At 42.3% G+C, this 14,657-nt stretch overlaps 1 protein-coding gene across 2 annotated transcripts in view; it reads right to left on the bottom strand.

Annotated features, from left to right (window-relative positions):
* The window catches only part of LOC135896444 (ethanolaminephosphotransferase 1), a 48,566-nt gene extending 34,291 nt beyond the window's left edge, over nucleotides 1-14,275 (bottom strand). Inside the window, exons 1-5 of one of the 2 annotated variants that reach the window (XM_065424819.2) lie at nucleotides 14,119-14,275; nucleotides 13,575-13,643; nucleotides 13,300-13,492; nucleotides 2,183-2,445; nucleotides 978-1,083 (exon numbers count right to left, since the gene is read on the bottom strand). In XM_065424819.2, coding sequence (XP_065280891.1) covers nucleotides 978-1,083; nucleotides 2,183-2,445; nucleotides 13,300-13,492; nucleotides 13,575-13,604 — 592 coding nt within the window. In that variant the 5' untranslated portion in view covers nucleotides 13,605-13,643; nucleotides 14,119-14,275. Of the gene's footprint in view, nucleotides 1-977; nucleotides 1,084-2,182; nucleotides 2,446-13,299; nucleotides 13,493-13,574; nucleotides 13,644-13,909 lie in introns of both variants that reach the window. The other variant, XM_065424818.2, reaches the window with a different exon arrangement.
* Nucleotides 14,276-14,657: the final 382 nt, after the last annotated feature.

The following is a 14,657-nucleotide window of genomic DNA, read 5'->3' as shown; positions in this document are numbered from 1 at the left end:
AGAAAAAAAGAACTAATTGAAATTACCCTTGGCAGCAACGCAGCCGTTCGAAAGGTTTCGTTCTCAATGGACTTCATGTCGCCCATGCTTTCGCGTTTCAGTAGTTTCATTATCTCGTAGTGCTGTACTGGTTTTGCTGGCTTGTGGAACTCGCACAAACTGCAAGTAGCAGGAAATTCAACTTCCATGCGATGTCGCAGGATGCCCAAACGGTCTATGCCACTTGATCAGAAAACAGCTGCATCGGTGAATTCACCGCTTTGTCTTGGCTCAGTACCGCCGTCTCTCGGGCACCGTTTTACTCGCTGATGGCAGCAAACGGCGGCGATGGCGTATGCAATGTCACCACTCCCCCGGTTGGGTGGCAGAAGTTTTGAATTTTGAAAAAGGTATTCGGACCCTTCAGATGCAATTTTCTCCTAAACAGTCTTTTCTTGGCCCTAAGCAAGCGTTGCGAGGTTTCTGGAATGGTATTTAAACAGTCTACATCAACTTAGTATTTGCCTTTAGTGTCCCTATAAAACAACCCAGATGTTGGATAGAAAAATTAGACAACACAACGGAAGCTTCTGCGTCTCCACTGCTGCTGTCATTCAAACATTATGTTGCTGGGCCAACCAAAATGCAAACTTCGCATCTTTTTTTGAAGAAGTGCTAGGAGTTTTGGAGGGTGGTTTCAGTGATACCTCCAGTCAACGTGTTATTTTTCCAGACTCCCCAATCTGCCAAATGTGGTCAAATTTGACAAATAGTTGACTCATCATTTCAGATGGTGCAAGATGTTGCTAGTGGAATTAAAACAGAAATGTTCAACAGCGCATAGTAAACTGCCAATCAAATTGATCAATTTCCACAGGCACGGTAACGAAAGAGTTAATGTGCACCTAAATCTGAGAATGTGGATGCCTCTATATTCCAGTGGCACCCAAAAGCAGTCAGCAAGAGCAGAGAGGGAAAATAAGGCCCCAGTGACTAACCATGTAATGTCAGTTCAAGGCATTCACCAGCACCGAATCCAAGAATGGTAAACTTCCACAGTCGATATGAATGCAAGTAGGTCAGCACGAAGCTCCCGAGAAGAATCTACACAGGGAAAAAAAAAAAGAAAAAAAGAAAGATGGTTCAGCTGGCTTTCAACCCAAAGACAATGCAGGGTAAATTTTGAAAAATAGAGCTCAGCAAAGCTGCTATAATAGCACCTGGTTTGTTACCATTTTCTTTAAGTTTAGGGGTTTGCTACAAGCATATTTTTAAATAAATTAACTGAAAGGCCAAATAGCGTGTTCAGCTATGCATCATACGAGGAATGAAACGTCTTTGTGAACTTATTGTACATAACCCAACACATACATTTGCATGCTGCCTGTTAACAACATAAATGAACTGGGGAATGTACTAAAGCACTGGGATGATAAAACATGAATAGTTATACTTCCTATACAAATATACTTCCTAGACCAGTTTATATCCTGGAGCACAAGTCGCTGGCTGTTCTCTGAAAAGCTGGAAAGGCCAAGGACTTCTTGCTTAGTTTCCCACAGATTCACTACACTGGAGCTGGGCTTTCAATAAGAGATTTTCCAAAGCCTGTTCATGTTCACCTTAGCAGGAACCTATAGAACTTTGTAGAACTTTATGTACAAGCTAGTCAGTGATGGTAACCTCCACTAATTCTCCTATATTAAGTTTCGTTATTGCCTTCTCCTTGTTCACCTTTCACATTTTGAGGGCAGTGTGAGCCTTCTTTTATGGGCGTAGCACTTGTTCGCTGCTGCCCGACTTGCCCGAGCCAAATAAGTACTACATGCACTACTAGCAGGTACAGCAGAACATTGCACAAACACACACACTGCTAACAATGCAGGCAGGCCTTAAAGATGGGCAACAACATAGCATCACAGCATACCATAGCTTAATTTTTATTAAGCTTAATCAGTCATAGTGTGCTTAAAGAACTCATATGTCGTGATTCTCTCTGAAGGTGATTTATCCATGGAGTCAGCAGGAGTTGCATGTGGCTGACTACACTTATTAATGTCATAGCGCCATGTACTTCAATAACATGTAAACTACAGAACTTGATAAAACCCTGTGACTTAAATATAGAGGAGAGACTGCACAGCAGCTGTCTGATGACAGCCCCTTTCCGTGAAAATATGGTGTGTGGCTCTTTCCAACGCACCATCTGGGAAATGTCGTATCCCCAAGGCAAGTAGAGAATGCCAGTGTTGTACTTCTCCCAGTGGGATAGAATGAAGCAGAAGTGGATGTTGCACAGGACAAGCAGGAAGCGCCATGTGTTGCAGCTCATCTCAGCACGGCCAAACACCGAGTACAGGCATACTGGCATGAACAGCGTTGCCCAGCTGTCCAAACCGTGGTCAAACAGCTCGCCCAGTGGACCACTGCTCCCAGTGCGGCGGGCATGCTTTCCATCGATTCCATCTGCATAAGATCGATGAGATTGGTTCGGTATAAGGTCCCAGAGCAATGCAGCATTTATGAAAGAGGCTACACTGAAGGGACCTGTATTAATTTTGAGCACTTGGACTTCCTCAACCTACACACAAAGCACACAATACACACGCGCAAGGTCATACCCACTGATTGACTGCGGTAAGTAACAAGGAAATCGGCATGCCCTCAAAAGCCAAACAAAAGAACAAAGTCTAGCGAGTTGGTTTTGCTTCATGGTGAATGTGTGGTGAGAACATGAACAGAAGAGCTCATCCATTGAAACTGTTCACAATGATAATAGATCACCAACTAGCCCAAACAGTCACCCTGCTCAAGGTTCTTCATTTTGCCGGTGGACAGCTTACCCCAGTTGGCCCGCATTATTTCAGTCCCCTTGCAACTGCAGAGTGTTGCCTGAATTATGTGACACTTAAAGATTTCCTATAGCAACAGGAACCGCTGGCACTCCTGATCCTCACTTGTGCAATTACATTGCTGCAGCATGACAACTTGGAACGTTTATAGGTGAGATCTGGTCAACAAGGTAATTTTAATCAAAATGTACTCGAAGCTTGTCTCCTGTGTATTGTTACATGGACTATGAAGACTATATTTGCTTGGGCTGAAGCTGTGGTTTGAAAAGGCAAAAAGAGAATTTTGGGCTTCACTGTAAGCAATGCAAAATAAAATTTGGCAAAACATGCAAAGCCAAGGAAACCTATTTGAAAGAGTTCTGTCATTTGGTCTTGCCACACATTATAAGGCAGAGCTCTTTACCCAATGAAAGGAAGTGCTGCCATTCATATGTCGCATGTATCACATTCTTCTTTTATAAATTTTAGTTGGTTGGGTTTATTGGCACAAAAGTGACTAAGGCTATGCTGTGTAAACACAGGGTGATAAAATTTCGTTAGTAAATGCAGCATACCCTGGAGTAATTAAAGCGTACTTAAAGACATCAGTCAGAGGTATCAGTGCATCATCTCCTAACATCAACATCAGGTGAAATGGGGTATTAAACTTTTACGATGAAGAAGGGTAAAAAAGAAGGACACCGACCACTGAATGAATACAAGAAAAGACGTTTCGGCTCCCCTGACGTCAGGGGAGCCGAAACGTCTTTTCTTGTATTCATTCAGTGGTCGGTGTCCTTTTTTACCCTTCTTCATGATGCCTCCCGACCAGACGGGCTTCCGTCAAAACCTCGACTTCATTAAACATTTACGATATGTGGAAGTACTTTTGTCTGTGCATTTCAAGATGTGGACACACAATTAGAATGTGTAGTACTGTTAACAGTTCATGGCATCTGTCACATCTTGTTTGCCCCTCCTCTCTCAATAAGTAAATATGTGTGATGCACGTGTGGCCTACCCAAAATCGACAAAGAATTACTCCTATGAAGCATGTCTTCCACTCCCCAAGGACAGGTTTAATTAGCTGAAGTTTATTGTTGTCTTTCAATTTCCATACATGTTGCCAGTTAGAGATTAGTGACTTGCAAACAGCTTAAATCCCATCCCTAACAGGTATGTTAAAAACATTCAGATTTCTTGCACTTGTTGCACATCCATCTGCTTTTCATTTCCAGGGATCACAGTGTGGCTTGAGACCCAGCAGAAACGAACGGTCTGGTCTTTACTTAAGTGTGTAGAATATGTAGGATGTCACCTAGGGCACCGCCGCCCCCTCCAGCCGAGAGCGCAGTCAAGAGATTCGTGCCGCTCTCTCAGCACAAAGCGTTCTGTCTGAATGGGTGTTGTGTCTGGACAGGAATTTTAGGACATTAATTGCCTCATTTGTTTGAACCTTTCAGTTATTATTGTGTCTAAGAAAATTTAGTTTTTTATCGAATATGACCCTAAAAGCTGATGTTCTTGTTTAACTGCAAGTACCATGTAATTTAGTTTCAGGAAGGGGTCCGGTTGTAAGCCCCTCTTCTGCTAAAACATCACAGCAACAGTTTTTTCCAATGAAAAACGGAAGCCGTTTGCATTAGCCCTTTGTGTCAATTTGTTTAGAGTGATTTGGATCTGCCGTTCACATGTTATGTTAGATGCACAGAAAGTAATTTGGAAATCATCAACGTAAAGAGAATGCATAAGGGTAGATGGTATGACCTTTCTAACAGAGTTCCTTTTAACCACAAACAGCGTTGCACTTAAAATAAAGCCCTGAGGCACACCATTTTCTCGGTTGAATACATGTGACAGCACTCTGCCAAGACGCACCTGGAATGTTCGATCGAACATAAAGTCAGAGAGGCAGTTCAGCATTTTGCCCCGAATCCCTAAGTCTGCCAAGTCCCTCAATATGCCAAATCTCCATGTGGTGTCATATGCCTCCTCCAAGTCAAAAAAGATAGCTAGGCAGTGGTGTTTGCATAAAAAGGCATTGTATATTTGATGTTCTAATCGGACCAGGTGATCAGTTGTATAACAACGCTTTCTATAACAGCACTGATGTAGTTTAGCAGAATGCGTTGTTGGGTAAGTTGGTTCATTGTACTTGGAAAGATTGGATGCGCTTTGTAGATGATCACAAGGGCACCTGTCCTGTCTTCTTCCGTGTGATCGTCTACAAAGCGTAACCAGTCTTTCCAAATACGCACTGATATATGTTTAAGGACTTTTCTGTTTCGAGGGTAAAAAATAGTCTGGTTTTCACAACACATTCGTATGACTTTGCCAAACAACTGGTGAGAGCAATGGGGCTGTAGCTGCTGGGAGATGTTGGGAGCATTACAGATTTTAGAAAAGGTATGATTATGGCATTTTTTCATGTTTTTGGCATTTGACCAGTTTCTCAGATCTTGTTAAAGAATTTTAGTAATGCTTTTATTGAGGTTTCTGAAAGGTGGGCAAGCATAGTGTAGTGGATGCAGTCCATGCCAACTGCAGTGTTCTTTCCAGCAGAAAGTATGTTACTTAATTTTGGGAGTGGGAGAGGAGCATTGTACGGTTGATCGGATGCACCTGTTGTTCGCAATCTTTGTTTTTCAGCAGAGTTTTTGTATGTCAAAAATGTGTCCGTGTAGCTGGCTGAACTGGATACACCATAGAAGGGTTCCCCCAAAATCTTTGCTTGTTCTTGGAGTGTTGTTTTGTGCACCAGGACTTAAAAGTAAGGGAATTGTGCAGGATGAGTAATCCTCTTTGAACTTCTTTACCTGTTCCCACATGCATTCGGAGGTGACTGAACTATTAGCTGAGGAGACATATTTCTGCCAAGAGTGTTATTCGGATTGTCTACGAATGTATCGCACACTGGTTTTTTTCTGTCTATATTAACTAGGTTGTGGCAAGCTGGGTATCTACGAAGATTGCCCCAGGCCTTATTCTGTTCTTTCTTTGCTACAGTACTTCCTCTGTCAAACACAGGTTTAGTTTCTTTCGATGTTCTCCAGTAGATTGGGGTATAGCTCTTTCAGCTGACATGATTATGCAATTAGTAAATTTTTCATTAACCTCATCCACATCTAGATGGACAGAAAAATTTTCTTCAAATTTGGCAGTTTCCGTGAAAAGCGGCCAGTCTGGCAGCTGGATTTTCCAACGATGTGGCCTGCAGGTGATGATGGGTAAAGCTGATGCCAGTTTGATTATGGCAGGTAAATGGTCATTGCTGTATGGATTGTCCAATACTTCCCAGTTAATATCAATGAAAAGAGAAGGTGAACAGAGAGCTAAATCAAGACGGCTAAAGTTATGTGATGTACGGTAAAAATAAGTAGGCACTCCTGAATTTAAAAGACAGATGTTATTAGATAGAATAAAATATTTTACCAGTTGTCATCTTTGGTGAGTTTTTTCACTTCCACAAAAGTACAATGGGCATTACAATCGGCTACAAGCGTAAGAGGGTCTGGTAGCTGTTCAATCGGCTTTTTAAAGCTTTTCGAGTGAAAGCTTTTCAAGTTGCACTTTCTTGGGGTGCTATGTACGAAGAACAGACGGTCATAATTTTAAAAGAGAAAACAGTGACGGCAACCGCTTCAAAAGGAGTATTCAGTTTAACTTCTCGGGTGGAAGTGCCGCCTTTCAAGACAACGGCAACTCCCCCAGAAAGTTGGCTGGTGCTTTCCTGGTCAAGACAGAAAAACCTTTTAAAAGATTCTGGTTTTTTGGGCCTACATTTGTTTCCTGTAAAAAAAGGCAACTGAGAAGAAACTATTTATGATGTGTTTCATGTCACCTAAGTTATGCAGTAGACCTCTGCAGTTCCACTGTATAATAGAAGCCATAATGTAACAGAACCAAAAATATTTGAAGAGAAATTGGTCCTTAAATACAAATTAAAGGTGACATATGTTTAAAAAGTCCACTGTGGGCAAGAACGGTAACAGTTAGCTTACCTGTCCTTTTTTTGAGCAGTTACTGGGGGTTTATCCTTCTTTCCGTGCTCGAGAGAGCGTTGGTCCTTCGGTATCAATGACATTGGTGTTTTTGTGTTGACCTCCATTGCACTCTCAGAAGCACTGGAGGACTAAGCGATTGGCGCTGAGGGAGGTGCCTCAGGCCTTGATGCCCGCATTGTGACCCTGTGAGACCAGGGTCTTCAGAGCTTTAAAAGCGATGGGGCAGCATTGGCTGCCACCACCAAGGGGGCGGGAGGAGCCACCGCAGGGCTACTGCTTAGACCCTGTAGGCTCGCGGGGCCTATGTGGCACTGCCCCTGATGCACCATATTGCCATAGTTGACTTTAGGTAGGTGTGATAGACGTCTCCTGGCTTCATAGACTAATATCTCTTATTTTACTGTGATTGCCATGATTTTCTTTTCCTTTTTCTAAACGGGACATGACTATGAGTAGCAGGGTGAGCACCTTTGCAGTTTATACAAAGCGGCGGAGAATTACAGTTTTCGGAGTCATGATCATTGCAACTGGATTTTGCACATGTTGCTTTGCCTCTGCAAGAAGGAGAAGCATGGCCAAAGTTTTGACACTTAAAGCATCATCTCAGATCCAAAACATAGGCCTGACATTGACCTTGACATGTCCTCAAGGGAAATGGGCAGTATGCTGGTGGCAAATGTAAGAATGACATGCTTTGTGGGAATTTCTTGTTTGTTTCGTCAAAAGACTGCACTTTTGCGACACCTACTCCCGAAAATCCTCAAGGAGTTCCTCGTCACTCAAATTTATTAAGTCTTCCCCAGAGATTGCACTCCTGCTCATGTTTAATGAGTGGTGGGGTGAAATCGTGATTGCTATATTAAAAATACTGGTGACGTCTGAAAGCTTTTAAACTTCCTCTTTCTCTTTCAATTCTAGGAGTCGACCTCCCCTAGACATCTTTGAAGCCTTGTAAGCCGGTCCGAGTTTTTGTGTGAGGCTCTCTGCCATCAAAAATGGGCAGAGCTTCCTTGCAGAAGAGTTTCCTATGCCATGTATGATATGGTACTTCACATATGTTGGGGCACTGCTTCGGAAAGTAAAATGAAATGTTACATCGGTGCATCCTCTTTTCTGAGGGTGATCAGGTAAGGGGGGAAAATATTCTGCCGTAAGGTTTCCTGGATATTCGGTAGCTATGCCAGCCACCTACCACTGAGCTCAACAAGGGGACAGTACGAAACCCGAAGGAAATGCAGACACGAGCTGTAAATAGCTACTGTAACCTAATCTAATAGACCCAAGTTTGGATAAAATACACCAGGTTAACCCTTGCTGCCCAGAATATTGGAAGTAAAATGGAGTGAAGAAAAGATGGGAGATATGGAAAGCGAGAGAGAAAGACAAAGGTTGAGGGAGAGAGAGACAGGAAAAGGCAACCACCAATGTCCCCCAGGTGGGTCAGTTCGCGGGTGCCGTCTACGTGAAGCCGAGGGGCCATAAAGGTCCAAACTCCTGGCATCGGCTCAATCCCTAGGATCCCCTTTTCATTGGACATCGCTAAGCTGCACACGGTTAGATGCAGGAGGGTACAACTCTTGTGGGCTCGGGTAAGTAAGTAAGTAAGTAAGTAAGTTTATTTTCCAGGTTCAACTGGAGGGTTTTCTGGCAAAAAGCTGCACGAGCAGCTTGACTATGTCCAGAAACCCCTACAAGCAGTAGCACATGAGTGGTACAGAAATCAGACACACATACAATAGTTAAAGTCAATAAAGAGAAAACATTCACCAGTTATACATACAGAGTGTAACAATCTATTGCAAAAAAATTAAACAATAAAATCGAAAATAGAAACGCTCAAATGGTCATACAAATGTTCAGAGTGAAAAAGGAATAATCAGGTAAAAAAAGAACATAAAATCACATTTCAACAAAATATTTCCGCAGCTCAGCTTTAGTATATCCTATTGTGTGTTTATAGGTGTTTAGAACATGGGGCAGGTTGTAAGACAACATTTGTAATTTATAGTTAGTACGAAAACGTGGTATATTCCAAGTATTAATAGTTCTTGTGTGTATGTTAGCATGACGCATGTCCAAAGATTCTAGACTGGAATAAAAATCGGCAATGGATGCCGTCGAAAAATACATTTTTTGTAACAACTTAAAGTGATACAAATGGTTGACCCGGACAATGTTATGTGTTTCAAAAGCATACTTGGAGGTAGTTGTATTGTCAATATTGGCGATTATTCGAACAATTTTCTTTTGCAGTACGAGAATCTTATTTATGTTAGTTTTGGTCATTGTGGCCCATACTTAATTGCAGTAGTTAAGGTGAGAAAAGAAAAGTGCGTAATAAACTTGTAATTTACATTTTAAAGGTAAAGTTTCACGGCATCGCGATAGAACCCCGCAGACGGAAGAAATTTCTTGCAGACAAAGTCAGTATGGGCATCCCAGTTTAAATATCAGGAAAAATGTACTCCAAGTATTTTGTGCACTTCAACTATTTCTATCTGGTGATCTTCAAAGTGAAGCATGCAATGCGGTACTATCGGTTTGTTTCTTGCGCGAAATATTATAGCCTTGGACTTTGTAGGATTAATTCTTAATTTATTCATCCTTGACCACCTAGACAATTTAATCAGTAGGTCATTACATTTCACCATTAAATCATTAAGGTTAGGGCCTGAAAGAAGTAGTGTGCTATCATCTGCGTATATTACAAAATCAATGGAAGTATCTATGCTTACAATATCATTTATGTACGTAATGAACAAAAGCGGTCCCAATATGCTCCCTTGTGGGACACCACAACTGATAGGCAAAAGAGATAAAAATTCATTATCTAAAGACACCGACTGGCTTCTGTTTTCGAGATATCCTTCAAGCAATGTGAGTGGTCTACTACGGATTCCGTACATTTTAAGTTTGTTAACAAGAATCGTGTGATTTAAGCATTTACAAGCTTTACTAAAATCAAGGAAAAGGCCCACCGTATACAAATTTTTATTATATTATTCAAAATTATTTCCTTCATTGTTAATAATGCTGTTTCTGTAGATTTAGCAGTTCTGAAACCAAATTGTGACTCAGATATTACTTTATGTTTGTCAAAAAACTTACTTAGTCTTGAAGAAATGACTTTTTCCAGACCTCTGGAAAACACGGGGAGTACTGAAATCGGTCTATAATTTGTGGGTACGTTTTGGTCGCCCCCTTTAACAATTACTGATACTTTTGCAGTTTTCATTGCGTTGGGAAAAATCCCGCACTCAAATGCAAGATTGTAGATGTGTGAAATGAAGGGACAAATTATGGGTAGCACATATTTCAATGGTTTCATCTGCATACTGTTGATATCTAAGGCTTCACCGTTACTAATTCCCATGTACACGTTATAAACTTCAATTGCATCAGTAGGCTCGAAAAATATAGTGTCACTAAGCTGGCTAGGATGAGTGGTGATTGTATTGTCGCTGAGGTCTTGAGATGAAACGTTATTAAGAAAATGCTTGTTAAAGTATTCTGCTAGTGCCCTCCCTTTTATTTTGTTGCCATTTACTAGCATAAATTTTGTGGCAGAGTTATTCGCACGGCGACCTAAGACATCGTTTAAAACTTTCCAGGCAATATCTGGTCTCCTTGAACTGACGTTACAAAAGAGCTCCTGATAACATGATGTCTTCGCTTTCCGTAGCCCATAGTTTAATCGGTTTCTGAACTTTTTAAAGTGAAGGAGTGTATCCTCTGCACGTGTTCGAAGGAACGTTTGATAGAGACGATTTTTGTCCTTTATCATTCTGAAAAGTTCTTTTGTTATCCATGGTTTTCTTATCTTTTTCGTATTTTTCGTGTACGTTTCGAGCGGAAAGTGCTTGGAATAGAAACGAAGGAAATGGTGAAAAAAAAGGTCGTACGCATCATTGACATCACTTTTCTGAAGCACACAAGACCAGACGAAGTTCATAATGTCGTGCTTAAACGCTTCTAAGGAGGCATCAGTTATGCGCTGCACAGTAACAGAGTCTTTAACAGTATTTCGCTTAGCATGCTCATGCCAAAAAACGACAAACACCGGACAGTGATCGCTCACGTCAGAAGCGATTGTACCAGCAGAGAGCACACTCGTTTCAATGTTCGCAATTATTAAATCTAGTGCCGACGCAGTAGCGCATGTGACACGTGTTGCTGTTTCTATTAAGTTGACATAACCACAGGAGAGAATCTTCATGTTAAAATCATGTACAGTAGCGTTATGGTCTGGAATAATAATATTAAAATCACCGCTGCACAAAAAGGAACATTTGTTTAGTGACGCATATTCTAGAATCTGGTCAAAATAATCCGTAAAATGTTTCATGTTACCATTTGGGGGGCGGTATACCACTGAAATGATTTGATTTCGATTTTGTATTGTTAGAACTTCATAATCATCGGTAACGTCACTAAGGTTAGGCAGAATGTGGCACCTTTTGCACGCGAGAGTATAGATAGCAACACCGCCACCGCGTTTGTTAAATCTGTTAAGGAAAAACATTTCGTAACCAGGCAGCTGTAGCATCTGGCTATCAGGATGATACCACATTTTGGTGAGCATAAAAACCGTAAATTCGAAAGAGAATTGTTTTAGAAGTAGAATGATTTTGTCTTGCTTGTTGCCTACCGAGCAGGCGTTAAGGTGCAAAGCGGTCTCACAGTTTGGGTCTATTATCTTCACCTGTTGTGGTAGGGCTAATTTGTGATAAGTCATTTTTCTTTGTTTGTTTTGTGATCAAAGAGTAGAACGACAACAGATTTCAATTGCCAGGTGAGCTATGATCATCGCCTATTACTGGCTCTGCACGACTTAATCGGTTTAGAACATCGGGTACATAGTGTCTCCACACACCAAATTCCTGCTGATGCACACACCCCAGCGGGGTTTCATAAATTTTCCTCCATATTGTGTTTTTCTCAAGAACTCGTTTTGCTCGGTCTATAGTTGACTACTCTGTTAACACAAAATATTTCAAGCCAAATTTTCTAAACACACTGTTCTGCACTTTAACTTTCCTCGCGTTCCTCTTTTCCCGGCTCGTGCAGTTAACAATCGTTGAAATGAGCCAACTGGCCCTTCAAGGAGTCCCACTCATACAAACTATGCTTTGATTATCCAGTAACCTATCGATGTCTTTCCTCAAAGAAATTTTGGCTACAACTGCTGTATTAGTTTCATATGGTATGGCTCATGGAAAAAGAAAAACGCTTGAAATAAACGAATGCCCCAATTGAAGGGGTAAAATTTATGCATTCATGAATTGGGTGGAAGTAATCAGAGTGAATTAACATTATATAAAAACAGTGAAAAAGGTTGGCATTAGAAATTACGGTTGTGCTGACTCAGTGACAAAGCTGAGTCAGTGCTGTGTACTGCCATTTCTTGTCTAACTGTTACATATTATGAAGCCATACCAACAAGCTCATTTGTGCCATTATTCAACTTTAAAAAAATGAAACCACAGAGAAAGACAAGAATGTGAAATCAAGACCAAAACATCATGATATACATTATGATATACATTATAAGAGAACTTCTCTATCCAAGAAATTAGTTACATCAGTGCCAAAGCACTAAAGAACTTGTTATTGTGCCTTCGAGACCACATGAACTCCAACACTTTTTGCATACATGTGACCCTATATGAATATATATCCAGAATGCCCTAGCACAAATTAAAGTGGTACTCGGCAGACAATATAATGTAATAAGTTGTGAATAAGTAAATTTGCTTAAAACAGTCCGAATTGCATAATGATTTCACATTAGACACTGCACATTTCTTTCATCATGTGCATATTATTTTAAATAAAATGCCCCAGTTGCTTTTTTGCAATGCAAGGAAATGTCCCCACACTAGCCGAGCTGTACGTTTGCTACTTAAAAGCCCCTAAATAACAATGTACGCTGCAAGAAACAAACTGGATGCCCTTTACACATGTAAGTTGGTAGGGATTGTGACAATATTTGGCTGCATTCTACTGCAGCTAATATACAGATGGATCCATAGTGACGCCGTTCCCACTTGTTACCTCAAGAGCACTTACGAGATGAATAAAGTTGATCAGTCATGTACCATTTCTACCACTTGAAATTACAAAGTCAATGACCTAAAGTATCGAATATAAGAGCAACTTCTCAGAATTAAGCACATGTGATAGCGGAAGGTTTTGCAATAACCTAAAGTAATGAAGAGGCTCAAACAAAATATCATCTACTTCAGGTTCTAAAGGTGAATGATGGCAACAGCGCACGAGGGTGGAATTCGATCAGCACACCCCACCCACCACACGGCATTAGGGCACATGGTACAGTGCATCACTTGGCCTGCGTTAGTTTCGCGCAATGCGACGTCACTCGCAATTTCGTCGCCATCGTTGTGCAACCCACTAAGGCACGGTCATTGGAGGCGCGCAACGCGTGCGGGGGCCTCCGTGTCAATCAACGGTACCGTTTCACTCACCTAATGTGTGAGCCAGGAACTGGTTCACCGCGCACACAAGCCACACCCACGGCGGCACCGGTGGAGCCTCAGGGTGGAGGTCGCTCGACGCAAAGAAGGCGAAGTCATAGTAGGACAGCAGGCCGACGTTGACCAGCGTCAGCACGAACCCCGACAGCGTGAGCACGTTGGGAGCCACCCCACGCGGCACGAGCTGTGACGGACGCGAGTTGGTCATCGTCGCATCCGTATTACCTACGCCCCTCGAAGTAGACGTTTCGCAAAACCTTTCCTACCTTGACGGCTTGGTCCCAGAACGGGTGCATCACGTAGTTGCTCAGCGGGCTGGTATCCTTGCACGTGTACTGCACAGAAGACACAAAGCGTTGACCGGGCGCCGCATCACCGATAAGCACGAGCAATAGCTGGTCAAGAGCCGTCCTTCCGATGTCCACACCACACCTGCGACTTAACTATCACTGGCTCCTGTCGTCAAGCTAAGCTTGATCTCGACATGTTAAGGAGGGCCAGAGAAGAGCAGCTGGTTTCCAGGTTGGCTCAAAGCAGACCTTCGCGTTATCGTACCACATCGGAAGACACGAGCGCGCCTCACTCGTGTGTAATACCTTACCTCGTAGTTTTCGAAGCCCTTGAGCTCTTCTTCCGACAGATACCGCATGTTTTCTTGTGATCAAGTTTGTTTGGTACTTAGTGATGACTTATTAATGAAAGCATTTATAATGTGGGACTAGAAATCACTGCGAACACACGAACGGCGCCTCTCTTGCGCTTCCAGAGAATGAGAATAGAATGGTGAGAAAGTGAGAAAGAGAAAATTACTGCTGTTGGAGACTGAAGGGAGTCCCGCTATGGGAGAGGAGTGCTGCTGGAGCGTTTGCGGAGCTAGCCATGGCTAGCCAGTCTGGCTGCTCCCCGTCCCGCACTTCCCCACTTCATCGCGATAATATCAGAGTTCGTGGTGAGGTGACATCACTAATGATGAAGGCGCGTATTTATTGCATAGAAAATATAAATACGTTTCGGTAAGCGCTTGATTACCCTTGTCTCACTCGTTTGAGGGGCTTTAATCTGTTTGAACAAGTGGCGGCTCCTGGCAGCGAAGGCAAGAAGGTCGCCGATTTACGACCTCTCCGTAGACATGCGACGGTGTGGTCATGTGGTGTGGTGCTAGCGTGTGTGCGCGCTGACTGGTCCAGCTGGTGGCAAGTCGAGTGCACGTAGCGCACGTGACGTAGCGTAACCACGTATAGCCATTTATTTGTATTAGTCACAACACTCATCATCGCCGTATGTCTCAAAAAAAAACATCCTTTAGGTGTGAAAAGCAAATGGCCACATACAAATTGTCAGGCTACCTA

Source organism: Dermacentor albipictus, chromosome 6, assembly GCF_038994185.2.
Source record: "Dermacentor albipictus isolate Rhodes 1998 colony chromosome 6, USDA_Dalb.pri_finalv2, whole genome shotgun sequence".
In the NCBI taxonomy this organism is placed as follows: Eukaryota; Metazoa; Arthropoda; class Arachnida; order Ixodida; family Ixodidae; genus Dermacentor; species Dermacentor albipictus.
The sequence above is the reverse complement of the archived record's forward strand: the minus strand, read 5'-3'. Positions and strand labels throughout refer to the sequence as shown.